The sequence below is a fragment of the Haliotis rubra genome, unplaced genomic scaffold (genome assembly GCF_003918875.1).
Source record: "Haliotis rubra isolate DU_JTF1 unplaced genomic scaffold, ASM391887v1 Scf242, whole genome shotgun sequence".
In the NCBI taxonomy this organism is placed as follows: Eukaryota; Metazoa; Mollusca; class Gastropoda; order Lepetellida; family Haliotidae; genus Haliotis; species Haliotis rubra.
In genome coordinates this window covers 245,399-272,379 of record NW_025766470.1, presented here as the reverse complement: position 1 = coordinate 272,379, position 26,981 = coordinate 245,399, and the positions used below count along the sequence as shown (strand labels likewise).

Below are 26,981 nucleotides of genomic sequence, written 5' to 3'. Positions count from 1 at the left end.
ACAAGAATGGTACTATTTGTCGGGGATGAACCAGGAGAGAAGATGGACATGCGAGTGTCTATAATGCTTGCCCAACATGACAGAAAGTGAAGACCGAAAGTAATTTGGGTTTTAGGCAGCTGCTCTTTCACTCATATTTGTTCAGATTCATGTGGAAGGAGGTGAGGTGAAATTGGGTTTTACGTCGTGCTTGAGAATATTTCGCTCATATGACAACGTGCATGCATGTGTATGTGCGGCTGCTTGTACTAGCCCAGACTTAAGCTGGTTTTATAGGGCTAGCCCACTGAGATACCATACCGCAGTGAAGCATGAATACCCCACTCAGAGACATTATACTGACTCCGAGCCGACCAGTCCTTGTTGTACCCATTAATGCCGAGCGCCAGGCAGGGACCAACAAGTACCATATTTTAACGTCTTTTTGGTATGACGCGGTCAGGGATCGAACCCGGGACCTTCCGCTCTCGGGGCGGACGCTCTAACCACTACACCAGGGAGACGGTCTCATGTGGAAGGAAAGTTTGAGGGGATCTTAGAGTTACAACTTTGGCGAATCCATATGCACTGAGGATTCTGATGAACAAAGAATCAGTCTGAATCAAGGATAAAACAAACGTTAACAGGATCACAGCAAGACTAAGGGACGCAACTGTACGCTGTGAATTGCCGATGTCAGGTTAAAGACGCAACTATCCATATATGAAACACTATTTATTAAACTATCCTTTGCCACAGAAATTCTCCTAAGATTAGAATTGTTTCATTTGCAGCAGTAATTATGCAAAAGGGGGGCCAACATTGAAACAAAAGAATACATGTACACGTATAATACTGTCAGACAAAGAATCACAGTAAGTACATCAGTGACCTTAATTCATGGCACAGCAGATCTTGGCACAGCTAAGGGACACAACTCTACCAAGCAAGGTGCTTCCCTGTATAGGATAATTTCATGCTGAATAGAAAATACACACAGGTGCAGTCTTCAGCAGTTACAGGGCTTACTTTCTAAAATATAAATATAACAGTGGATTTTGTAAAAGTATAATCTTATTCATTTGGAAAAATAATCTGGATACACATCAAAGAAAGAAACAAATCCTACTGGAGTATTCCAGTAAAACAACATAAAAATAACAAGCTAAAGGGAACCATTTCACTGAAATTACAGTTTTCTCGGTAACATTTTTATAACATCAACATAGGACTATAACTCAGGCCCTTTACTGATACAGAACATACCTTAAACTGAATGATAACAGAAACATCAGACAAAAGGCAAGAAAAACAAATAGTTTACAGACTCAAATTAAGAATACGAAGAAGGGAATCAAATAATCTGAAAAGCACCATGTTTTATCGAGTGCAAACTTGAATGTTCATTACAAATATATCACTTTAGTTTCACTTCAAAACAAAAGGTGATAAAATGTTTAACTCTAAACTCATGACATAACATAGTTACAGTAGTAGGTCTCATAAAAATGTTAAAGGCAAGAGGTAGTAACCATGGTAACCAGGTTCTTGAGCATGATGAAAGGCACATTTGATCTTCATTAAATATCCAGAACTTGTAAAGAGCATTAGTCCCAGGCTTCTTCAGTTTCAGTCCATTCTTTGAAATTCTGTGACATGACATTGTGTGAATCCCAACTCTGTCCCTCACCCCATGACCTCTCAAGGTCATCATCACTGTCATCATGGGGCACAAGAACATTCTCTCCATCATCGGTGAGGGTATAACAGGAATGAAGATAAGACCTGCAAAAAGCAAATATCTCCAGATTATACAGCAACATAACAATGCTGAAAATATATAACACTGTCCATGTTGAGATCATGTTTTACAAAAGTTACAAGATCGAACCGATCACTTTAAACAGCATCTCATGTTCAACATGGTGTGTCAGCTTACTGTGGGAGAAGAGTGAGTGAGTGAGTTTATTTTTACGCCGCTTTTAGCAATATTCCAGCAATATCACGGCCGGGGACACCAGAAATGGGCTTCACACATTGTACCCATGTGGGGAATCAAACCCGGGTCTTCGGTGTGACGAGTGAACGTTTTAATCACTAGGCTACCCCACTGCCCCGTGGGAGAAGTTGATGTTTACCACCTTGGTGAAACCCAGAAGCAAATCCTTATTACAGGTGTCAATTGTTTGGCACTGACTAACTAATCAAGGATCATAATCAAGGCAAATCAAGAACCCCCTAGCCATAAATTATGAACGGTCCCTTACTGCTCTGATGAACATGTTTTACTGAGTCGCCACATAGATGGCATATGGGTGAGTGCGGCATGAAACTCACTCACTCACTGAAATGAATGTTTGCACTCTTGTCAATTCGCCAATGCATCATGAAAGTTTAACTCATTTATCAAATAAGTTAGTTGCAAAGATGTTTGCGCACCAATGAGTGTTCAAAAACACCAGATAGGAACACTAGTATTTCTATTAAGATGTATTCTAGACTAGCATTCATCACTTGCATTTATTTCAAGATTTACAGTAGAGGGTTGTCAGTCATAGGATGTTTCAATGAAAGTGTGTACCTGAGCTTGTCAATATCACAGATATTTTTGATTGGCCGGAAGGAAAACAACTTCTCCACAGCTATCACATAATGACCTTCATTCTCATCAAGGTCAGAGTTCAGGGTGAGTTGCCGAATGTGGTACTGTACTTCCAGTGCAAGTCTGTCCTCTACAGTGGACTTGTTCTCCTTGTAGGGGTGATCACATTCAGCAATCTGGGAAATAAACAAAAAACATTTGCAACATCACATGTATCGTATATTACCGTAGATAAGCCGATCTCATAGATAAGCCAACCCCCTAACTTGACCCTGAAAATCCGTATCTGTACGTTTCGTACATAAGCTGACCCCACGCGATGGGGTCCAAATTGTGGCCAACTCAGACCACAAGACAACTGGCAGTTACCATCTTGATAATAATAATAATTGGCTTGTATAGCACCTCGTTTCCATCACAGATGCTCAACGGCGCTGCATGCTTCGTTAAACACACAATAAGTGTGAAAAGAGTTCTGTTCAGAAGCCATCTTGAAGAAGTAGGTTTTGAGCGGCATGTTCTCTATTCGCCCACATCCCATCTCGCCCACAGTTTTAAAACAACATATTGGTTAGGGATTACATAATGATCAACTTGTGTCATACCTATGACTGAAGAATGGACTCTCCTATTTTGAAGATGTGGGCGAATTGAGATGTGGGCAAATGAAGACAAAAGTAATTTACATTTTGTTTTTATTTCTGTAACAAAGTTTCATAATGTTCAGTTCAACTTGATCAGGTGTCCAGCGGCCCAGAAACTGTAGCGGTGATCTTCTGCCAGTTTCCAGTTGCTGCTGCAGTCTGTGCAGGCGGCTGTCCAGGTTCTTGTAGAGTCTGGATCTTGGGCGGACAGCTGCTCCATGCTCAATCTGTCTTCTGGCCACTCTGTTTGTTGTCTCGAGCTTCTTCATTGTGATCACAAACTCGTAAATGTTCGGTGGTGCTTCTGAACCAGCTTCTTAAATCCAAGGTGGAATCCTCCAAGTGATTGTTTGTTCTTGGCCCAGTGTTTCCATGTTGATTCCAAATGCGAGGTGGGAATCTTAAGGCCAGTAGTCAACCCATGTAGATGTGATGTAGTCGCTGAACTGGCCGATTCCGTCAACGCCGGGAGACTGGTTCAATACTTCCATCCAGGCATCTTGGATCTGATCCACTGGGAGGAGGGGAGTGCTGCAGCACGTCGCGACGGGTGTTGAAGGCACGGTTGTCCTTGTAGGTTTTCACAAGGCCTTTCTCTGAAACCTGCCGCCAAACCGCCTGGGTGAAGTGGAAGTAGCATCCACGGACTTCTGCATCGGGAAGACTCTCTCAGTGGCTCCAATAGCAGCAGCTTCAGAGTCAGTCTGTACAACGGAGGGAGAAAGTTCAACGCCGACAATAGCAAGCACAGAGTCCTTCAAGTAGTTAAACAATCTAATGTATGTATCACGAGACTTGCTTGGCAGCAGGGAGAAGGCGACTGGGAACATCTGTCCATCCACAAGGCAGTGCACAATGTAGACTTGTTGCCACAGGCTGGGACACACAAAAATGTTCCGCCCATGTAGATGGTTTCTGCATTGGCGAGGTGATGTCCAGCATCTCTGGGGTACTGAAGATCAGGATCCTGTCTTCATCTTCGCTGTCTACAACCAGGAACTGTTGTCCGCCTGTTGTCTCAGTCCAGGAACCTTAAAACAAGCAAGTGTGTTAGACGTTGTTTTTGATGAATGAATGAATGAATGAAGTACACTGTCAAGAAATCAATTGAGCATTATGCAAATATCAGTAGATAAGTTAATACTGAAAAGGTACCTGTGAGGTCTACATCAGCACGGGTATCGCGTGGGACTGGTGGAAGAACCTTTGGCACGCTGACGGTAGAGTCCAGACTTGATACTGTAGAAGGAAGCAACAGTAGCAGCAGCTTCTTCGCCTAGGTTCTGGGTCTCTTCATTGTAGATTTGCTGGACAGGCTTGATCTCTTCTTGAACGCTGTTGTCTAAGTCTGGTGAGAAGTCGACTCTCTTCTTCATTCACTAGTGGAGGATGGTTGTGTTCTGATACTGAAGTGATGTGATCCCCAATGGTGCTGCATCTACCCTTGCACTTGTCGATGATACACTTCCAGTGAGTGGCTACCTGTCTGTCAACGCAGTCGATACTTGTGACCTCCGTGTAGAACCTGTTTTCCTCCTCTCTGCGACAACGCGTGAACTCTGCTTTCTGTAGGTTAGCCATTATGACTGCCCATACTTTGCAAACTACCATACTTATAGGGTTGCAGTGAGTTACTAAATTGAAAGGAGAGAGAAGTTATTTCCGATTAGTAGATACATTAATTAATAATACTCTCTACTTTATTTAGACAAAATTGAAATATACTTTAAATCTTCTCTAAGTTTCCTTCTCCATCCTGTATAACTACCACAACACTGAAACAAGAGCACTTTGTCAAGTAACTCAGAGATGTATGTGATTTTAGACTAATCCCATTATGAGAGTAGGGGTGCATTGTCTGACCCTAATTAACCTCTGATGTTTTTTGTGGGCCAATTGGGATGTGGGCAATTAGGGATGTGGGCGAATAGAGACTAAGCCTTTTGAGCAAGTTCTTGAAAAGTAACTGGGACTCAGTTCGTCTGAGGGTGACTGGAAGATTGTTCCATAGAGCTGGTGCTGCTACAGAAAAGGCTCTATCACCCACTGAGGTTTGAGTGCTTGGCTGCTTAGCTGTAAAATGCGTTTGTGTCAAAATGTCCAAAAACAATTTTTATATTAACTGCAGTGAAATTTTGTGTCCCTCTGATATTTATAACTTTGGTCCGCATTATTCACAGCAATCAATATCATATTGCATCAAACTCACGCGCCTCGAAATGAAGTGTAGTTGACAGAAAATGGATACATATATATATTTTGTTTCTCTAAATCATATTTCTTGTAGCTGGACAATCACATGTTAACAAACAATTTTCGAGGTGGTAATAGCAAGATCGCGAGAAACCACATCGGTTACAGGTATACGTTTTAAGAACTTGAAAAGTATGGCGGCAACACTACATGTATATAGTTTACTTAAAATTGAAAAATATTTACAACATCAGATCATGCATAATAGATAGATTTACACATAATAGATGAAGCTTTTACACAACACATACACTACCATGTGCACTGAATTACAAATTAAGTTGAAGGCCAAATGTTTCAATACAGCATAGCCTCTGACACATGAGTGAAGGGGTATATGTTACAGCCAACACCATGTGCTTACTGCATATCAAAAGTCATAATCATACTTGTACTGCAGTAGAAATTGCTCAATAATGGTAAAAATCAACATTTTCAAAATGGCCGTCGGATTCAAATCAAGGCTGGAACTTTGTGAGCTGATTTGGAAAGATGTTTTAAATCCCCCCAAAATGTCAGTTTTACAGGTGTTCTGGTTTTAGAGTGAGGATGGAATAACCTTAAAGGTTTATATGTTAATATTCACCTACCAGGGTGTAGCAGGGACTACCAACAGTGTGTGCACTGCTTGCTTCCGGTGTTCTGGTGAAAATGGCTGCCTGGGAACAGTGACCGACATGGGCGGAGCTCTCAGGGGCGTTGCCAACACCGTCATAGGTCACGTTGTATTGGTACTTATCACAGATATCTCCACACCTGCACACAAAACAGACATAACATTGCTTGTGTGGAGTGAGTGAATGAGTGAATGAGAGCATGAGTATTCCTGATCTGCAAGAAAATATTTACGTTTTCCTCAGTTTCCTAAAGATGCAACAGTATTCCATTGCTGATATCAGGGTAACTGTAACTGTTTAATAAACTAATTTGTTCCATATGCAATACACAATCTGCTGTAAAATGATTGGTTGGCTGTTTTGTTGTTTAATGCTGCACTTAGCAAAATTCCAGCTATATGGCACCGGTCTGTAAATAATCAAAACTGGACCAGACAATCCAGGATGAGTATTGATCTACAACGATTTGGATATGATGACGTTGTCGCCCAATCCCGTTAGTCGCCTCTTACGACAAGCATGGGTTACTGAAGACCAATTCTAACCCGTATCTTCATGGGTCTGTTGTAAAATGAGACGTAATTCACTTCTTTGGTAGTATATTAAGTTGCATGTATGATGAGTTAACTTTAAGTATGAGATTCTTGGTTTCATTGCCTCATATTGCCGATAGTCGGACTTGAAATATGTCTTCAAGACAACACATGACAGTTCTAAAATATGCAAGCAGACATCCTTGATGTCAGGTTCAATCACTGTTGATAATGACACGGTGGTGTGTGGTCCTGTGCATAGAGCTCAGGTCACAAATCAGTTGAGTCCTTGGATGGGTGACTGTGTTTGGCAGCTTGACTCCTGAGAGTTTCTACGACTTCAGTCCTGCGCCACAACGAAGCACATGTGATACATGTGGTCTCACCTTAGGCAAGTGAGTTTGGTTAAATTTGCCTCTGTTCACCCAGTAGGAAATGGGTACCCAGTGGGATAAGACATGTGACTATTAACAATCTAGCACCTCAGGCAGCTTGGGTTATCTGGGGTAATAATAATCAGATTTCATTTATGTGCTTTAAGCAGGATATGAAGGTGAGGTGAGGTGAAATTGGGTTTAACGTCGTGCTTGAGAATATTTCGCTCATATGACGACGTGCATGCGTGTGGATGTGTATGTGCGGCTGCTTGTACTAGCCCAGACTGAAGCTGGTTTTATAGTGCTAGCCCACTGAGATACCAAGCCACAGTGAAGCATGAATACCCCACTCAGACACATTATACTGACTCCGAGCTGACCAGTCCTTGTTGTACCCATTAATGTCGAGCGCCAGGCAGGGACCAACAAGTACCATATTTTAACGTCTTTTGGTATGACGCGGTCGGGGATCGAACCCGCGACCTTCCGCTCTCCGGCTCTAACCACTACACCACGGAGGCGGTGAGCAGGATATGAAACCTGGAAAGGCACATTACTAATATTCTACATTATAATGAACATTTACTTACCAACTCTGGAACTCTGTCCTTGACCATTCAAACTTGTGATCCCAGTGTCGGAAACCAGTAAAATTTGGAAACAGTACATTAAACTCTGCATTTGGAGTTGTCATGACAACCAGACGTGGTCCAAGGTCACCAAATACACGTTCTATGACCTTTTGAAGGTCAGATGGTACTAGGTGCTCTATGCTGGAACAAAGTATAACATATTTAATGAGATCTTTTTTATTCACACCACATTTTGGACATCTCACAAACAAGTCAAAACATGAGCACTCTTGAATTTTAGTTGGGGCAGCAAAATTGAGTTGTACACTTTTATTAACATTTGACCCATGTCCATGATTTGAAGGCATGGAACGAAAGAAAGCTGCTTACAATTCTACCATGGTGACAGCCTGACAGCCCTGCAGTCTGGAGTCCAGCTCTGTGGCGTCTCCATGGAATAGTCTGACACACAGGGGCTTCTCCCTCTGGTGTAGGTAGTCAAATATCAGAGGTCTGATACAGTCCTTCTTGGATTCCAGGAGCCGCTTGTCCAGGTCAACCAGGCTGATGCTCTCCATACATGGAACTGTCTTCAGTAGAGTTACCATCCGACATTCTCCACAGCCAATATCTGCAACCTGTTGGCAGTGAGTGAGTGAGTGTGTGAGTGAGTGAGAGAGACTGAGTGAGTGAGCTGGTTGGTGGTTGAGCAAGTTGTGAGTGAGCTGGTGGTTGAGTGAGTGAGTGAGACTGAGTGAGTGAGTTGATTGGTGGTTGAGGGAGTTGTGAGTGGGCTGGTGGTTGAGTGAGTGAGTCAGTGAGACTGAGTGAGTGAGAGAGACTGAGTGAGTGAGCTGGTTGGTGGTTGAGTTGTGAGTGGGCTGGTGGTTGAGTGAGTGAGACTGAGTCAGTGAGAGAGACTGAGTGAGTGAGGTGGTTGGTGGTTGAGTTGTGAGTGGGCTGGTGGTTGAGTGAGACTGAGTGAGTGAGTGAGTGAGTTGATTGGTGGTTGAGCGAGTTGTGAGTGATCTGGTGGTTGAGTGAGTGAGACTGAGTGAGTGAGTGAGTTGATTAGTGGTTGAACGAGGAGAGTGAGTGGGCTGGTGGTTGAGTGAGTGAGTGAATGGGCTGGTGGTTGAGTGAGTTAGTGAGTGAAACCACCATCATACCATGCTGACAGGTTGCCACATCATTTCATTGGTCACCACATTTTTGTACATTTACTCAGAAATATAATAAAGAGAATAAAATAGGCAAAGGCTCCAAACTTAAGAAATTAATTCACTTGGGGCAGATAGTCTGTAATAACCTATTGCCTGTGGCACTTCAGCTCAGTTAGATGTGTTGACAGCAGCCCTGAATGTGAACTGATCATGTTAATATTCAAGAACTTTCACTATGGACCGTTCATAATATATGGCTAAGGGGGTTGATGATGATTTTAAGGGGGTCACCCATTTTGTTCTGGGGAGGTAGGGGGTCATTGATTTTGTATATGACATGCAGGGTGGGTCACTTACTCTGTACATAAATTTTAGGGGGGGTCATTCACACTGTACATGCTTCTCCTTGAAAAATCATCATCATCCCCCCTAGCCATAAATTATGAACGGTCCCTAAGTAACAACTGGCCTTCTACTGTTACTACAGGTCATATACCACAGGGCTAGCAGTTAAGTTAAGCTCTGCCATATAATACTCATAAGAAGTTGAGGACCACCCAATTCTACAGTAGTTAATCTGTCATGGCCTGGCAGATTAACTAGATTAATATGGAAGAAAGGAGTAGCCCTGAACTTCTTTGGAGAAGCATACAATAACCTCATTCCCACTCTATGGGTCAAAACATGAGCCACTTGTCAAGGGCACAGGAAATTACCTCATTCATTCAGCACAGGATCAAAATTCCGAAAAGCTCATTAGTTGAACTATCACAGCAAGCTTTTGCTCAAAATCACTTCAGATATGACACAGGGTATTTTTACCTTCCATGTAAATGTCTGGAAAGTAATGGGACATAAGAAAACAGGTGACTGCCATTTCCAGGTTATTTTTCCCAGAAAACCACAATGATTATGATATTCATCACAATATATTACGTTCAGCTTAATGGGAAATACAAATATAATTGTATGTATTATTCATAACTTCCATCACAGTTTATGCAAAGATATGCATTAACATTGGTCTTTCGAAAAAAGTTGTAAGTTTTTGCTTGCTCTAAACAAGACTCCAGGCACATGAAGCATAATGATGATACAGAGTACACTTTAATGTTAAAATAATTTGCCTTGCAGGTGATTAGAAACAGTCAAACATGCAGTAGACGTTTTCATACACTGTACTATGTATACTTATGTACATGTAAACATCTGTTGAGAAATAATGGGTAATGTTAAATGACTTATACCTTGCATGTTACCAGAGGTAGTCAGACATACACAAGTTGTAATTCATATACAATATGAAACAACATTATGTACCGATGCCTACTTATCTATATGTAATATCTGCAAAGAAAGAATGGTCAATGTAACACCGACTAAGGCCCTATGCCAAGCCTGTAAATACTATCTATTTATGTATGCCTTGTATATGTGAATATCTATTCATAATTATAATGTCATGTAAACATGTACTGGGAAATAAACACGTTAAAATAAAATTAAAAAAATTAATGATGATACAATGCTTGATTTAAGGAAATGAGCCTATTTGCATCAGGTGCAACCTTAGGTGTCAATTGTTGCACCAGACAAAAACAGGTTGACCTGCTGTTCAATATAAAATTATGTAAAATGCTTGAGTTTTAGTATTGGTGATTTAGAACATCATTACAACAAAATTATTCTGGGTCTGATAAAATCATTTGATCTTACTTTATAAAATTTCATGACATGAACAGTAACATTCATTCAGTCACTGTCTGTATAGTCATTGGAGTCACTGCTCCACGTCATTTTGCCTTCCAGCTGAAGTCTGTCTTCTTTGAACAGCAAAATGTTATCATGTACTGGTGCATGTTGGTATAAATATGAAGTTCCATTTTACAGTTTCAGGATGCACCAGTGCAAGTTCTAAATGCTTAAAGTTCAATAAAGCCCACAGTAACTTTCTACTGTGAATTGGTTTCCAGATAACATTCTGACGTTGGCCCAATGGATTTCTTAGGTCCATGGTATGTTAGAAATTGTAGTCAAGGGGTGCTAATCCAAACTGGTAGTTTGTTTGAAAATGAAAAACAAACTCTGCTATAATTGTCAACCTTTGATTGTGACAACTGTTAAAAAAAGCAGCATTCCAAGTGAACAATTCAAAAAGAGACTTTCTAAAACACTAAGTAATTTGTGTACTGTAAATATATATAGCATTCGTACAGCTACTGAACCACTGATCTATGTTTGTAGTCACAAATTCAGTTTTCGATCACTGAATAGTGGACATGTTTTTTATCTGTAAAACAAAAGGAATTAATGAAATGTTTGATTTACATTATTTATGTACAATAAGCAATTGATTTACTACCGCTGTTAAGTTATGGTTAATACTAACGTTAAGTATTGGATTAAATTGATTAAAGTAGGTACCAAGTAGTCATGAAATCATTTCCGGTTCTGAAAATATATTGAGTTAATACAGAGTTGTTTCGACTTTTTCTGATATTATTTAAGATATTACATTTTCATAAACTTTCCCAACATCAATATCACTACAAACGCATAAACATACCATAATTTCTTGTATATTTAAAATAAATGTGAATATTTTTTCAAAGATTGAAAGTTTAAGACTTTTATCACTAATTGGTAGGTCAGTCCATATTTTATAATCAACCATTACAATTTTAACATGTGATTACATTTACTGAACTATTGTTTATATTTGGTTATTTTAATTTTCGTATTAATTATGACATTAGGTTTTCAAAAACTCTGCTTGCACATGTAGTTATTTTATATTTTAATGACCAGTTTCTGAGATATGACAGAAAGGTAAATTTACTGCTTTTTATTGATGATACTATCTACAAACACAGATTCCTTGTCATGTCATTAGATTATGTTTATGTCATTGTTTCATTCAAAGACTAAGGCACAAAGATTGACAGGATACGGGTGAAAATCTGTGATTATTTCAGCCACCTCTTCATTTGAGGACTGAAAATATAAGGCTCTATAAGAAAATATAAGTGATTTAATGTTGGCCCAAAGTAAAAATGTTTTCTTAGTTAAAATTGTCCTCTCAAAGCTGAACAGGGTGTGTTTTAAACACATGGAAATATGGAAGTGCTTTGAATGAATGCTACAGCAGCTACCTTCTACCATGACTTACACTTGTCACTAGATGTTGATGCAGGACATTTCGGAACGAAGCTGTATCTCTGTACATACAGCTGTGGAACAAACTTGGGGCCTCCATCAATTTCTGCTGACTCTGACACATCGCTGCCTGGGTCCCTGTTGTCATGGCAACAGGACTGGCACTCTCGGGCATCTGTTGTCATCACACTTAATTGCTAGAATGGCTGTCATTCTTCAAAAGAGGCTGAAATTACAAAACGAACAACTTTTGGGTTATGTCTCACATACTTGAGAAATTTTGTACTATAATTTTTGGGTGTTTGTTGTTTATACTGCTGTAAGCATTATTCCAGTCATACTCCATACCTACATGTTGTTATTACTTTAATCCCTGTTGATGTATATAAGTCTGTTCTGTGCTGCAGTACTTCACTCTTGCTTGACAACAGTATAAGAATCTATACCGAAATGTCGCATCATGTATATAATAATGAAGTTGTATCTTACTTTCTCATATGACTGTGGTCTGTAAACAATCAAATGTTGAGCTATGATACTACGGGTAATAATATCGTTGCAGTTTTGGTACCATGACACACTATCATGACACACTATCAGCCAAGTTACTGACACATTACATGGGGACTCCATCTTGGGGTAAATTCATTCCAACAGAGACCATATATGGTCTCTGATTCCAATAAGACAAAATAAAAACACCAACCATATGTAGTTCATGAATATGTAACTGGGGCAGTGGGGTAGCCTATTAAAGTGTCCGCTCATCATGCTGAAGACCTGTGATATTGCTAAAAGCGACATAAAACCATACTCACTCACTCACTCTGATGAAACTGCACAAATCATAAATACTTTAATGTTTGTTGATGGAAAGTGCAAGTAACAGTTTCCTGTGATGGCGATGCTGGTTTTCTCAATATCATGGTCTCAAACTAAATGCTCTGATAATTTGAAACTTCTAAGGTCCCTGGAACCTTTCCAATGTACTGTACAGAGCTCAACAAGTGCAGTGAGCGACTTGCCACGCGATTGCAACTCACATCCTACAAAGTAAAACAGTTTCTGCCTTACAAAGGGCCAAGGCTATTGTCATGTAACATTCTTGGTAAGGGTTCCTCCCGTTCCCCCATCCCAAATAATATGTATAAATATTCTAGAATTATAAACAAAACTTAACACAACAATTACTAGAGAACTTACAAAATGATTAAAAGTCCAAAATTTAAGTTAGGGATAGGTTTAGGGTTAGGGTTAGGTTTAGAGTTTGGTTTAGAGTTGGGGGAACGGAAGGAACTCTTTCCACATTCTTTGTTTGACAAGTGACATGATGATGTTTGGTTAACCTCTTCCCCAATTAACCTCTCCGTCGCTTTGTCCAGTTGTCTGGGTCCGTGTTAGCGTTTACAAGTTTTGATTCTGGATAGAGACAAGCTGTTACCGGGGGTGAGTTATTTATTCTAATGAATGCAATGACAGCTATTATATGGATTACCATCTATTCACTTTATCATTATACGAACCAATAAAATATCGAGGAGTTAAAAACAAACATCATTTTCGTTAATTCCAACTTTCGGTGAGAACCCGGGACCACATTGTCGTATTCGCACGGGGAAGTAACTGTTGATCAAAGGGGGGTAACAATGTTTACTTCCGGTTGAAAATTGATATTTTGAGAATTTTAATTGGAGCCGAAGGAAGGGAAATTCTGTGTAATGCAGGTAGATACTGGTTGGTTTATTTCCATGCATTGTCTTTCGTTTTGCTGATATAGTGTGCAGGAAACGTGGATGACTGTATACATTAAGCATTCTATGCACATCGGTCAGAAAAGCAGCAAACAGATGCGCTGGGGCCTGAGGGATTGTCTCCGGTTTGACAGCTGTCAGGTTTGACATCTCTTTGAAATGGCGCATGTTTGAAACGATCAAATCGTATCTTCCCAAACCGAAGGTAAAGCCTTGTAAACGCTGCGGCATAAAGCACTGAGAACTCATTCCATTTTCAGAAATTTATATTGAAACAGTAATTTTAGATTTATCATACTTAATGAATTGTCACTGTGTTTTGTAGCGGAGGAGGGAGGAAAGAAAGTATTCAACACGTGTTATTTATGAGTAATGTTGTCAAAGTTAATTTTTTTCCTGTTCATGATTACCTCATCATCAATCCATTATGATATGTATCTAATATACACCATTCATATTAAACTGACAAAAAATATTTTCCATAATAATGTGTTTAAACATGTTAAACAGCCCATGCTTGCCATTGCAGGCTCTTGTATAACGTGCTACTACCATGCACAGCACGTGTGGTAATAAATATGTTGCCTATTTTACTTAAACCATTATTTTATCCTTTGTCTGTCAGGACAATTTGAATTCACCTTCTATTTGTCTGCAATGTCACCTGTCAGCCTCGGACGATGGCAGACAGATATCAACATTTCATGATGTTGACTTTTCCTCTTACAGGCAACTAAACAGCTTTTTGAAACAACTCCGTCTCCTAATATTTGTCTTGGACAGTTACTAAGAGACCTGAACCTGCGACATTTGTAACGAATGGCTTAGCTGTCACTTCAAATGTCTCACCTAGTGTTTTCTGCCACTGACAGCACAATCAAATAGAGGTTATTACTGTCATCACTACTGAACACGTTGCTGATTGCTTTCATTTTCATAAAGCAAATTAACATGAAGATAAAAACTAAAACAAAATTATATTAACATGTGATGCAGCTGGAGCACCCACTTTAATTAGCTTTACCATTCAGGATTGAATTTGCATAGATATGAACCTGTTTTTGACAGACTTGGTTGTTGATAGCATATCTTTTATGATTAGATTCATTTCACTGTTGCCCTCTCCCCACCACCTCCAAGGTAACTTCCAGGTGATTTATGTAGTTACATATGTCACAAGTTGGGTATATGGGTTAAACATTTGCAATACCAAGTTGAAACTCACAGTGATATTTTGAAATTTATTTTATTCAGTTTAGCGATGATTAAAGGTCACATAAACCCTAGGGGGTACAAATACATAAATCACTAACTGGCATCGTTATAAATGAAACCCCGTCATTAAAACTACTCATTTCGACCTTTAATTGACTTAAATCGACCTTTTTGACAACAGTGCACAATTCTCACCCGCGAACGAAATTTCAACCAATCAGAGCGGCGCGCCTCTGTGACGTCATATGAGGAATAGCTTTGAGGGCCGATGCAGAATTCATCTACATTTTAGGGGTTAAATTATCTTGTTTACAGGCTTGTATAAACCTGAAATCGCGGACAATTGTTGTGGAAAATGAAAGCTATATGTTCTCACAATCTACTGTCATTTAATTTTGTCTCCTGCTTTGCCTAGTTTCCGAAGTTACAACTTGTTTTCATAGACGATTCTGTCAAAATCGATTGAATGTCGTTAGGCCCTATTTGTATAATGACTGATCCAAATTGATCCCATTTCTGTGTTTTTTACCTCGATATTTAATCATGTCATGTAAAAATCTGTTTGTATTCTCAAAACAGTGTCGGCCCATAAGTTTTCACATGCAATACAGCAATTAATACTCCCTTGTAACCCGTGTTAGGTGGTATAAACCTACATGTTATTTGTCATCATTCACTTGATGGTCAGTTAATGAATTTATAACAGGTATAATTAGTGGTAACACACTTAGATTACCCGACAAAGGTTCCCATTTGGCATTTCTTGTGTCTGGAGTAAATATTCAACATTATAAACATCGATCAAAGGATTAACCGATAACACGCTGATTGATTAATTACTTTTATCTTACAGCGGAATTGTCAAAAGGTAGTGTTTATGTATGTAGATTTACTAATCTATACTGAATACACTCTGTCGTGGTCGGGTGTCTGCGTAAAAACAACGTCCTTCTTTCAAAGGATTAACCGGCAATACATTGATTGATTGCCCATTATTGGCTAACTAAATTACTGTTTTTAAAGAAAGGCGGACATTATGCAATTAGTTGCCAGGTGTGCTATCTTGGGGACCAATGAGACTATACACCAATACCTGAAAAGATTTATCACTTTTTCGTATATTAAACTGTTAAAAGACACATCATTTGGAACAGTTTTGTGGATATTGATGGATACATTCCTCGAACAAGGTAATGGCCTGATATTGTTCCTATAACTTTAATCTGTTTTAATTTTTAATATTTGCATTTTGTTTTTATTCATTTGTCGTAGCATTCAACAGAATCATTGTTTTCACCGTGAAGTGTAATGAGACAGACAACATGCACTAGGGTGTGTGTGCTGAATTATGATTCACATTGGCAAACTATAAAATGTCTAGATATTACAGTTCTGTTATAAATTCACTATAAGTATCAGCAGATCGCCTGCTTTTATTTAGTTTCAAAATGCATACAAGTATGATAATAAACTAATTAGGATTATAAGACCAAATATAAAGACGCCACATTGACTAGTATCTACATATTGGTGAGTGGACTTTAACCATGGGAATGTAGCTAGAAATTTATCGCGCAAGAGTATTGTGACTTCGACCCCCACCTCGCTTCCGTGGAAGAAATCGTTATGTTATAAGTTGTGTCATGCAAAATCCGCTTTGCTTTATGATTCCAATACATATTTAACTACTTAGTAGAAAGTAGTTTTGATTTTCTAACCTTGATGAAAACAAACTATAATCTCATTAATTCTAACAGATTTTTTATTTTAAAAATGGCGGCGCCTGTCGGAACATCCATCCAGTCTGAGGATAAATGGTATTTAGGTTTGTTTTCACCGGTTAGTTGTTAAAATCAAAACTACTCTACTGGTAGTAAAATATGTATTTTATTGATGGCCAATAGGATTTTGCATGACATAGTATAACATAACAATTTCTCTGGTGGCAGCGAGGTGGGTGTCAATATAATACTACTTTCACAATATTATTGTTACTTGACCACAACCTCACTTCGAGGAAGAAAATCGTTATGTTACAAGTTGTGTCATAGAAAATCTTTATGGTCATCAATCATATGCATATTTTACTACAACTAGTAAGTAGTTTTGAATCTTTAACTTCTGTGAAGCGATCTGAACACAAGTAAGATATTGTTTCAGGCTTCCACAACGCCAGCCAAGACTCACAAACATAACCCATTTAGCACGAACTCGCGGGGTCCGTGGAAATATGTGCATGGGGACACCATCGCCCCGACCCTAGGAGCAATTGACGACAAAGCAATGATTCGGCATGTCGTCGTTGATGTCGAGAAATCATCAAAATGATGAGCGTGCTACACATTTTCTATACAACTAACTGAAAATCGTTCCTTATATGACGTCACTGCAGTGCTCTGGCGACAGAGTTACGTAACCTGTCTGTGGTTTCGTTGGTTGGTAGAGGGAAGCAGGCGACTTTTTGGCCACTTTTAATCGCTCGGTATTAATTAACCACAAGTTTTTAAAGAATAAATTTGGTGTTCCGCATAAGATGTGTATCACTGATCGGACTGCCATCATCCTGGTAAAATACAGATAACAAAAAGTGGATTGCAGCCTCATTTTATTGGAAAAATAATTCATGATGTTCCATGACTTCTCAGTGCGAACTTGACACTAATAAAACTGTTGGAACAGAAAAAGTCAATAACTAGACTAAGTGTTTCCAAGGGTAGCCATGATGGCAGCACAACATTCTTGCAAGGTCCTGGGTTGACTCATCTGCTGTCACACTTGTCTTCCCAGGTCATTCCAAATGTGTGTGATCACATTAAGGTCTAGGGAATAGGAAGGCCAGTCAGTGACATCAATGTCAGACATCAGCCATGTCAGGTACAACATTGACGTTACAAGAAGTTGTGTGTAACAACTGCAGTATGTGTTGTCATGTTGAAATGTTAGTCAAGGACCATGTAGCGACATGAATGGCAGAAAGAAGGGTCAAAACTTGATTCGATACTGTATGGTTGCGAGATGCCCCAGGATGACAAATCATTTGAGACTGACCGTTGGCACATCATGCCTGACCCTGCCATTGGCAAAGTACAGTGAGAAGGTTGACTTGTCACTAAAGACAACCCTCTACTGCCCCTGGTTGAACCTGACATGTCTGCATAAATGTTGAGCTCAGTGAGACTGAGTGAGTGAGGTGAGTGAGTTGATTGGTGGTTGTTGGCGAGTTGTGGTGATCTGGTGGTTGAGTGAGTGAGACTGAGTGAGTGATTATGAGTTGATTAGTGGTTGAGCGAGGAGAGTGAGTGGGCTGGTGGTTGAGTGAGTGAGTGAATGGGCTGGTGGTTGAGTGAGTTAGTGAGTTGAAACCACCATCATACCATGCTGACAGGTTGCCACATCATTTCATTGGTCACCACATTTTGTACATTTACTCAGAAATATAATAAAAGAAGAGAATAAAATAGGCAAAGGCTCCAAACTTAAGAAATTAATTCACTTGGGGCAGATAGTCTGTAATAACCTATTGCCTGTGGCACTTCAGCTCAGTTGATGTGTTGACAGCAGCCCTGAATGTGAACTGATCATGTTAATATTCAAGAACTTTCACTATGGACCGTTCATAATATATGGTTAAGGGGTTGATGATGATTTTAAGGGGGTCACCCATTTTGTTCTGGGAGGTAGGGGGTCATTGATTTTGTATATGACATGTACAGGTGGGTCACTTACTCTGTACACCTAAATTTTAGGGGGTCATTCACACTGTACATGCTTCTCCTTGAAAATCATCATCATCCCCTAGCCATAAATTATGAAACGGTCCCTAAGTAACAACTGGCCTTCTACTGTTACTACAGGTCATATACCACAGGGCTAGCAGTTAAGTTAAGCTCTGCCATATAATACTCATAAGAAGTTGAGGACGACCCAATTCTACAGTAGTTAATCTGTCATGGCCTGGCAGATTAACTAGATTAATATGGAAGAAAGGAGTAGCCCTGTACTTCTTTGGAGAAGCATACAATAACCTCATTCCACTCTATGGGTCAAAACATGAGCCACTTGTCAAGGGCACAGGAAATTACCTCATTCATTCAGCACAGGATCAAAATTCCGAAAAGCTCATTAGTTGAACTATCACAGCAAGCTTTTACTCAAAATCACTTCAGATATGACACAGGGTATTTTACCTTCCATGTAAATGTCTGAAAGTAATGGGACATAAGAAAACAGGTGACTGCCATTTCAGGTTATTTTCCCAGAAAACCACAATGATTATGATATTCATCACAATATATTACGTTCAGCTTAATGGGAAATACAAATATAATTGTATGTATTATTCATAACTTCCATCACAGTTTATGCAAAGATATGCATTAACATTGGTCTTTCGAAAAAAGTTGTAAGTTTTTGCTTGCTCTAAACAAGACTCCAGGCACATGAAGCATAATGATGATACAGAGTACACTTTAATGTTAAAATAATTTGCCTTGCAGGTGATTAGAAACAGTCAAACATGCAGTAGACGTTTTCATACACTGTACTTTGTATACTTATGTACATGTAAACATCTGTTGAGAAATAATGGGTAATGTTAAATGACTTATACCTTGCATGTTACCAGAGGTAGTCAAACATACACAAGTTGTAATTCATATACAATATGAAACAACATTATGTACTGATGCCTACTTATCTATATGTAATATCTGCAAAGAAAGAATGGTCAATGTAACACCGACTAAGGCCCTATGCCAAGCCTGTAGATACTACCTATTTATGTATGTCTTGTATATGTGAACATCTGTTCATAATTATAATGTCATGTAAACATGGGAAATAAAAACGTTAAAATAAAATTAAAAAAATTAATGATGATACAATGCTTGATTTAAGGAAATGAGCCTATTTGCATCAGGTGCAACCTTAGGTGTCAACGTTGTTGCATCAGACAAAAACAGGTTGACCTGCTGTTCAATATAAAAATTATGTAAAATGCTTGAGTTTTAGTATTGGTGATTTAGGACATCATTTCAACAAATTATTCTGGGTCTGATAAGATCATTTGATCTTACTTTATAAAATTTCATGACATGAACAGTAATATTCATTCAGTCACTGTCTGTGTAGTCATTGGAGTCACTGCTCCACATCATTTTGCCTTCCAGCTGTCTTCTTTGAACAGCAAAATGTTAACATGTACTGGTGCATGTTGGTATAAATATGAAGTTCCATTTTACAGTTTCAGGATGCACCAGTGCAAGTTCTAAATGCTTAAAGTTAAATAAAGCCCACAGTAACTTTCTACTGTGAATTGGTTTCCAGATAACATTCTGATGTTGGCCCAATGGATTTCTTAGGTCCATGGTATCTTAGAAATTGTAGTCAAGGGGTGCTAATCCAAACTGGTAGTTCGTTGGAAAATGAAAAACAAACTCTGCTATAATTGTCAACTTTTGATTGTGACAACTGTCAAAAAAAGCAGCATTCCAAGTGAACAATTCAAAAAGAGACTTTCTAAACCACTAAGTAATTTGTGTACTGTAAATATATATAGCATTCGTACACCTACTGATCTATGTTTGTAGTCACAAATTCAGTTTTCGATCACTGAATAGTGGACATGTTTTTTATCTGTAAAACAAAAGGAATTAATGAAATGTTTGATTTACATTATTTATGTACAATAAGCAATTGATTTACTACCGCTGTTAAGTTATGGTTAATACTAACGTTAAGTATTGGATTAAATTGATTAAAGTAGGTACCAAGTAGTCATGAAATCATTTCCGGTTCTGAAAATATATTGAGTTAATACAGAGTTGTTTAGAGCTTTTTCTGATATTATTTAAGATATTACATTTCATAAACTTTCCCAACATCAATATCACTACAAACGCATAAACATACCATAATTTCTTGTATATTTAAAATAAATGTGAATATTTTTCAAAGATTGAAAGTTTAAGACTTTTATCACTAATTGGTAGGTTAGTCCATATTTTATAATCAACCATTACAATTTTAACATGTGATTACATTTACTGAAGTATTGTTTATATTTGGTTATTTTAATTTTTCACCATTATTAATTATGACATTAGGTTTTCAAAAACTCTGCTTGCACATGTAGTTATTTTATATTTTAATGACCAGTTTCTGAGAGATACGACAGAAAGGTAAATTTACTGCTTTTTATTGATGATACTATCTACAAACACAGATTCCTTGTCATGTCATTAGATTATGTTTATGTCATTGTTTCATTCAAAGACTAAGGCACAAAGATTGACAGGATACGGGTGAAAATCTGTGATTATTTCAGCCACCTCTTCATTTGAGGACTGAAAATATAAGGCTCTATAAGAAAATATAAGTGATTTAATGTTGGCCCAAAGTAAAAATGTTTTCTTAGTTACAATTGTCCTCTCAAAGCTGAACAGGGTGTGTTTTAAACACATGGAAATATGGAAGTGCTTTGAATGAATGCTACAGCAGCTACCTTCTACCATGACTTACACTTGTCACTAGATGTTGATGCAGGACATTTCGAACGAAGCTGTATCTCTGTACATACAGCTGTGGAACAAACTTGGGGCCTCCATCAATTTCTGCTGACTCTGACACATCGCTGCCTGGGTCCCTGTTGCCATGGCAACAGGACTGGCACTCTCGGGCATCTGTTGTCATCACACTCAATAGCTAGAACGGCAGTCATTCTTCAAAAGAGGCTGAAATTACACAACGAACAACTTTTGGGTTATGTCTCACATACTTGAGAAAATTTTGTACTGTAATTGTTTGGTGTTTGTTGTTTATACTGCAGTAAGCATTATTCCAGTCATACTCCATACCTACATGTTGTTATTACTTAATCCCTGTTGATGTATATAAGTCCGTCCTGTGCTGCAGTACTTCACTCTTGCTTGACAACAGTATAAGAATCTGTACCTAGTGTTTTCCCCCGGCATATTTGGCAGGGCGCAGCGCCCTGCCCTTTATATTCAGCGCCCTGTCATTGTGACAGACCATAGGAACAGGCTGAAAGTAAATAACTGCACCAAGCTACTTATGGTCAGCATGAATGCTAAGTCTTTTACTGACATTGACTTGAGGAAGTGTGTGGCCAAGTTCTTGGCACGAAAGAAGAGGAGAATATGGACGAATAATTTTATGAACTTTGCATCAAAGCATGCCAAACAGACCCAAATTATGTCATCCACAGTAAATTATTGAACCCTTAATTGTTGTGCCTTTTTTGTTTGCTGAATGCCCCTTTGAATTTTAAAGTGCCCTTTTTTCTCTGAGTCTACCCTGCCCTTTCATAATCATGGGGGAAACACTAATACCGAAATGTCGCATCATGTATATAATAATGAAGTTGTTATGAGTATCTTACTTTCTCATATACTGTGGTCTGTAAACAATCAAATGTTGAGCTATGATACTACGGGTAATAATAACGTTGCAGTTTTGGTACCATGACACACTATCAGCCAAGTTACTGACACATTACACGGGGACTCCATCTTGGGGCATTCATTCCAACAGAGACCATATATATGGTCTCTGATTCCAATAAGACAAAATATAAACACCAACCATATGTAGTTCATGAATAAGTAAATGGGGCAGTGGGGTAGCCTGTTAAAGCGTCTGCTCATCATGCTGAAGACCTGTGATATTGCTAAAAGTGACATAAAACCATACTCACTCACTCACTCTGATGAAACTGCACAAATCATAAATACTTTGATGTTTGTTGATGGAAAGTGCAAGTAACAGTTTCATGTGTTGGCGATGCTGGTTTTCTCAATATCATGGTCTCAAACTAAATGCTCTGATAATTTGAAACTTATACGGTCCCTGGAACCTTTCCAATGTACTGTACAGAGCTCAACAAGTGCAGTGAGCGACTTGCCACGCGATTGCGACTCACATCCTACAAAGTAAAACAGTTTCTGCCTTACAAAGGGCCATGGCTATTGTCATGTAACATTCTTGGTAAGGGTTCCTCCCGTTCCCCCATCCCAAATAATATGTATAAATATTCTAGAATTATAAACAAAACTTAACACAACAGTTACTAGAGAACTCACAAAATGATTAAAAGTCCAAAACTTAAGTTAAGGCTAGGTTTAGGGTTAGGTTTAGGTTTAGGGTTAGGTTTAGAGTTTCGTTTAGAGTTGGGGGAACGGAAGGAACTCTTTCCACATTCTTTGTTTGACAAGTGACATGATGATGTTTGGTTAACCTCTTCCCCAATTAACCTCTCCGTCGCTTTGTCGAGTTGTCTGGGTCCGTGTTAGCGTTTACAAGTTTTGATTCGAGATAGAGACAAGCTGTTACCGGGGGTGAGTTATTTATTCTAATAAATGCAATGACAGCTATCATATAGATTACCATCTATTCGTTTTATCATTATACGAACCAATAAAATATCGAGGAGTTAAAAACAAACATCATTTTCGTTAATTCCAACTTTCGGTGAGAGCCCGGGACCACATTGTATTCTCACGGGGAAGTAACTGTTGATCAAAGGGGGGTAACAATGTTTACTTCCGGTTGAAAATTGATATTTTGAGAATTTTAATTGGAGCCGAAGGAAGGGAAATTCTGTGTAATGCAGGTAGATACTGGTTGGTTTATTTCCATGCATTGTCTTTCGTTTTGCTGATATAGTGTGCAGGAAACGTGGATGGCTGTATACATTAAGCATTCGATGCACATCGGTCAGTAAAGCAGCAAACAGATGCGCTGGGGCCTGAGGGATTGTCTCCGTTTGACAGCTGTCAGGTTTGACATCTCCTTGAAATGGCGCATCTTTGAAACGATCAAATCGTATCTTTCCAAACCGAAGGTAAAGCCTTGTAAACGCTTCGGCATAAAGCACTGAGAACTCATTCCATTTTCAGAAATTTATATTGAAACAGTAATTTTAGATTTATCATACTTAATGAATTGTCACTGTGTTTTGTAGCGGAGGAGGGAGGAAAGAAAGTATTCAACACGTCTTATTTATGAGTAATGTTGTCAAAGTTAATTTTTTTCCTGTTCATGATTACCTCATCATCAATCTATTATGATCTGTATGACTGTATCTAATATACACCAGTCATATTAAACTGACAAAAAATATTTTCCATAATAATGTGTTTAAACATGTTAAACAGCCCTAGTCCAGCATATAACTAGACGACTTTGCACTATACCAAGGTGTGCTCGATGTAGGGCTTGGCTGGAATACGAGTTTATTCATATGAACTAAAACAGCCCATGCTTGCCATTGCAGGCTCTTGTATAACGTGCTACTACCATGCGCAGCATGTGTGGTTATAAATATGTTGCCTATTTCACTTAAACCATTATTTTATCTTTAGTCTGTCAGGACAATTTGAATTCACCTCCTATTTGTCTGCAATGTTGGCTGTCAGTCTCGGACGACGGCAGACAGATATCAACATTTCATGATGTTGATTTTCCTCTTACAGGCAACTAAACAGCTTTTTGAAACAACTCTGTCTCCTAATATTTGTCTTGGACAGTTACTAAGAGACCCGAACCTGCGACATTTGTAACGAATGGCTGAGCTGTCACTTCAAATGTCTCACCTAGTGTTTTCTGCCACTGACAGCACAATCAAACAGAGGTTATTACTGTCATCACTACTGAACACGTTGCTGATTGCTTTCATTTTCATAAAGAAAATTAACATGAAGATAAAAACTAAAACAAAATTATATTAACATGTGATGCAGCTGGAGCACCCACTTTAATTAGCTTTACCATTCAGGATTGAATTTGCATAGATATGAACCTGTTTTTGACAGACTTGGTTGTTGATAGCATATCTTTTATGATTAGATTCATTTCACTGTTGCCCTCTCCCCACCACCTCCAAGGTAACTGCCAGGTGATTTATGTAGTTACATATGTCACAAGTGGGGTATATGGGTTAAACATTTGCAATACCAAGTTGAAACTCACAGTGATATTTTGAAATTTATGTTATTCAATTTAGCGATGATTAATGAATGAATGATTTAGGTAAGACAAATTCAGAAAAACTACACCTATCTTTAAATCTCAGATTATTTATTGACGTTGAATCATTGTCTGAGTGTGATATTTGTTAGCATCATTTAAATACATACACACATATATTCATGCAGTCAGATTTTATATTATCTATTTAAGTTATGTATAAGTGAGGTGTTTTTATTCATTAAATTATGAGTCTTCTCAAACAAGCCTGAATAGAACCTCTTGGGTTCTTTTATGAGAGAAAAGAAAATGTAGCTGATATCATCTTCATCAGTTTCATTGCATCTTTGTTTATACATGTACTATATATTTGTGTCCAAAAATTGTTTGTGAGAGAACTTTTCACATGTTTGTTCAATCAGTAATATTTTCTAAAAATCACATAAATTCTGTTGTGTTCATTTCTTTAAATGTTTTTCACATTGAATATCAAAATTGGAATTGACAGATGAAATTGATTACAGCAATATCATTACATCCATTAGGGACCATTCATAATTTATGGCTAGGTGGGGTAATGATTTTTATAGAGAAACATGTACAATGTGAATGACCCCCCCCTCAATTTCATGTACAAAGTAAATGACCCCCTATATGTCATGTACAAAATCAATGACACCCCCCATCCCCACTTAGTCCATGTGTACAAAATTGATGACCTCCCCAAACAAAATGGGTGACTCCCCTTAAAATCATCATCACCCCCCATCCATAAATTATGAATGGTTCCTTACCAACGAGGTACCTGTTGGACAGTGCTATGGACATATTGTAGGAAGCAGCTAATGTCTAGCTATCCATTAAGATAAACTGCCCTTGATGAAGGACATAGTGCAACAGTTTGTTGACACCTGTTAGGTGTCATGTTCCAGGCTGGTTATACACTCCTTAACATTGTTCCATAATGTAGGAATGAGGTGGCCCACATGACATATACTTACCAGTTTGGGTGATAGGGATATATCAAACAGCAGGTCATATCAAACATATTCATTGGTGTCAAAATCAAAATCCTTGTTACTCTGGAGTTAGACATGGTGGCAGACTTAATGTATGCTCAACCAAATTGAAAACTTGACACTTATTTAATTGAATCCCTTGTAAGTAGTGTGTGAGTTATAATGGAAATAGATGTGTATCACTGAACGGACTGCCATCATCCTGGTAAAATACAGATAACAAAAAGTGGATTGCAGCCTCATTTTATTGGAAAAATAATGCATGATGTTCCATGACATCTCAGTGCGAACTTGACACTAATAAAACTGTTGGAACAGAAAAAGTCAATAACTAGACTAAGTGTTTCCAAGGGTAGCCATGATGGCAGCACAACATTCTTGCAAGGTCCTGGGTTGACTCATCTGCTGTCACACTTGTCTTCCCAGGTCATTCCAAATGTGTGTGATCACATTAAGGTCTAGGGAATAGGAAGGCCAGTCAGTGAATGACATCAATGTCAGACATCAGCCATCTCAGGTACAACATTGACGTTACAAGAAGTTGCGTGTAACAACTGCAGTATGTGTTGTCATGTTGAAATGTTAGTCAAGGACCATGTAGCGACATGAATGGCAGAAAGACAGGGGTCAAAACTTGATTTGTTACTGTATGGTAGCGAGATGCCCCAGGATGACAAATCATTTGAGACACCGTTGGCACATCTTGCCTGACCCTGCCATTGGCAAAGAACAGTGAGAAGCTTGACTTGTCACTAAAGACAACCCTCTACTGCCCCTGGTTGAACCTGACATGTCTGCATAAATGTTGAGCTCAGTGAAACTCCATCAGGAAAGGTTCTGTGTGTGGCTGCCTAGCTTAGATATCTGTGGCGTGTAGTTGATTCCTGATTGTGCTGATATTCCGCCTCTTTAAAACTGTCTGCTCGTGAAGGTTAAAGTCACAAATCTGTTGCGGAAATGACTTAACCTGATTTGTATGTCATCTTGGTGTGACGTCACACACGATGCCCCAGGTCTTGGTCCTCCTGGGGCGGTGGGGTAGCCTAGTGGTTAAAGACCCAAGTTCAATTCCCCACATGTGTACAATGTGTGAAGCCCATTTCTGGTGTGCCCCGC

The 26,981-nt window shown here is 38.7% G+C and overlaps 2 protein-coding genes across 4 annotated transcripts in view; one reads left to right on the top strand and one right to left on the bottom strand.

Moving 5' to 3' along the window:
- Positions 1-701: 701 nt before the first annotated feature.
- LOC124278823 (small RNA 2'-O-methyltransferase-like) lies at positions 702-23,392 on the bottom strand. Of its 3 annotated transcripts, none has more exons than XM_046714593.1 (7): positions 23,294-23,392; positions 21,382-21,593; positions 7,968-8,215; positions 7,596-7,778; positions 6,069-6,234; positions 2,561-2,757; positions 702-1,764 (listed from the first exon to the last, which is right to left on the bottom strand). In XM_046714593.1, exons 2-7 carry the CDS (start codon positions 21,550-21,552, stop codon positions 1,587-1,589), a joined length of 1,143 nt encoding a protein of 380 aa, XP_046570549.1. In that variant the 5' UTR covers positions 21,553-21,593; positions 23,294-23,392; the 3' UTR covers positions 702-1,586. The 3 variants fall into 3 exon arrangements, with proteins under 3 accessions (XP_046570549.1, XP_046570550.1, XP_046570551.1); XM_046714594.1 differs by lacking the exons at positions 21,382-21,593; positions 23,294-23,392 and adding exons at positions 11,910-12,122; positions 13,420-13,520; XM_046714595.1 differs by lacking the exons at positions 21,382-21,593; positions 23,294-23,392 and adding exons at positions 11,910-12,122; positions 13,450-13,501.
- Positions 23,393-23,411: 19 nt separating this feature from the next.
- The window catches only part of LOC124278855 (phosphatidylinositol 4-phosphate 5-kinase-like protein 1), a 36,580-nt gene continuing 33,010 nt past the window's right edge, over positions 23,412-26,981 (top strand). Inside the window, exon 1 of the mRNA XM_046714639.1 lies at positions 23,412-23,491. The gene's annotated coding sequence lies outside the window, so the exon portion shown is untranslated. The remainder of the gene's footprint in view (positions 23,492-26,981) is intronic.

What these genes read in the sequence shown, in the direction of transcription:
- LOC124278823 (XM_046714593.1), bottom strand. Translation starts at nt 21,552, where the DNA reads ATGACAACAGATGCCCGAGAGTGCCAGTCCTGTTGCCATGGCAACAGG. An exon ending in AGGACAGAGTTCCAGAGTTG is followed by an intron (nt 6,235 to 7,595) that starts GTAAGTAAATGT and finishes TTTTGTGTGCAG; the next exon opens with GTGTGGAGATATCTGTGATA. An exon ending in GTAGTCCCTGCTACACCCTG is followed by an intron (nt 2,758 to 6,068) that starts GTAGGTGAATAT and finishes TTTATTTCCCAG; the next exon opens with ATTGCTGAATGTGATCACCC.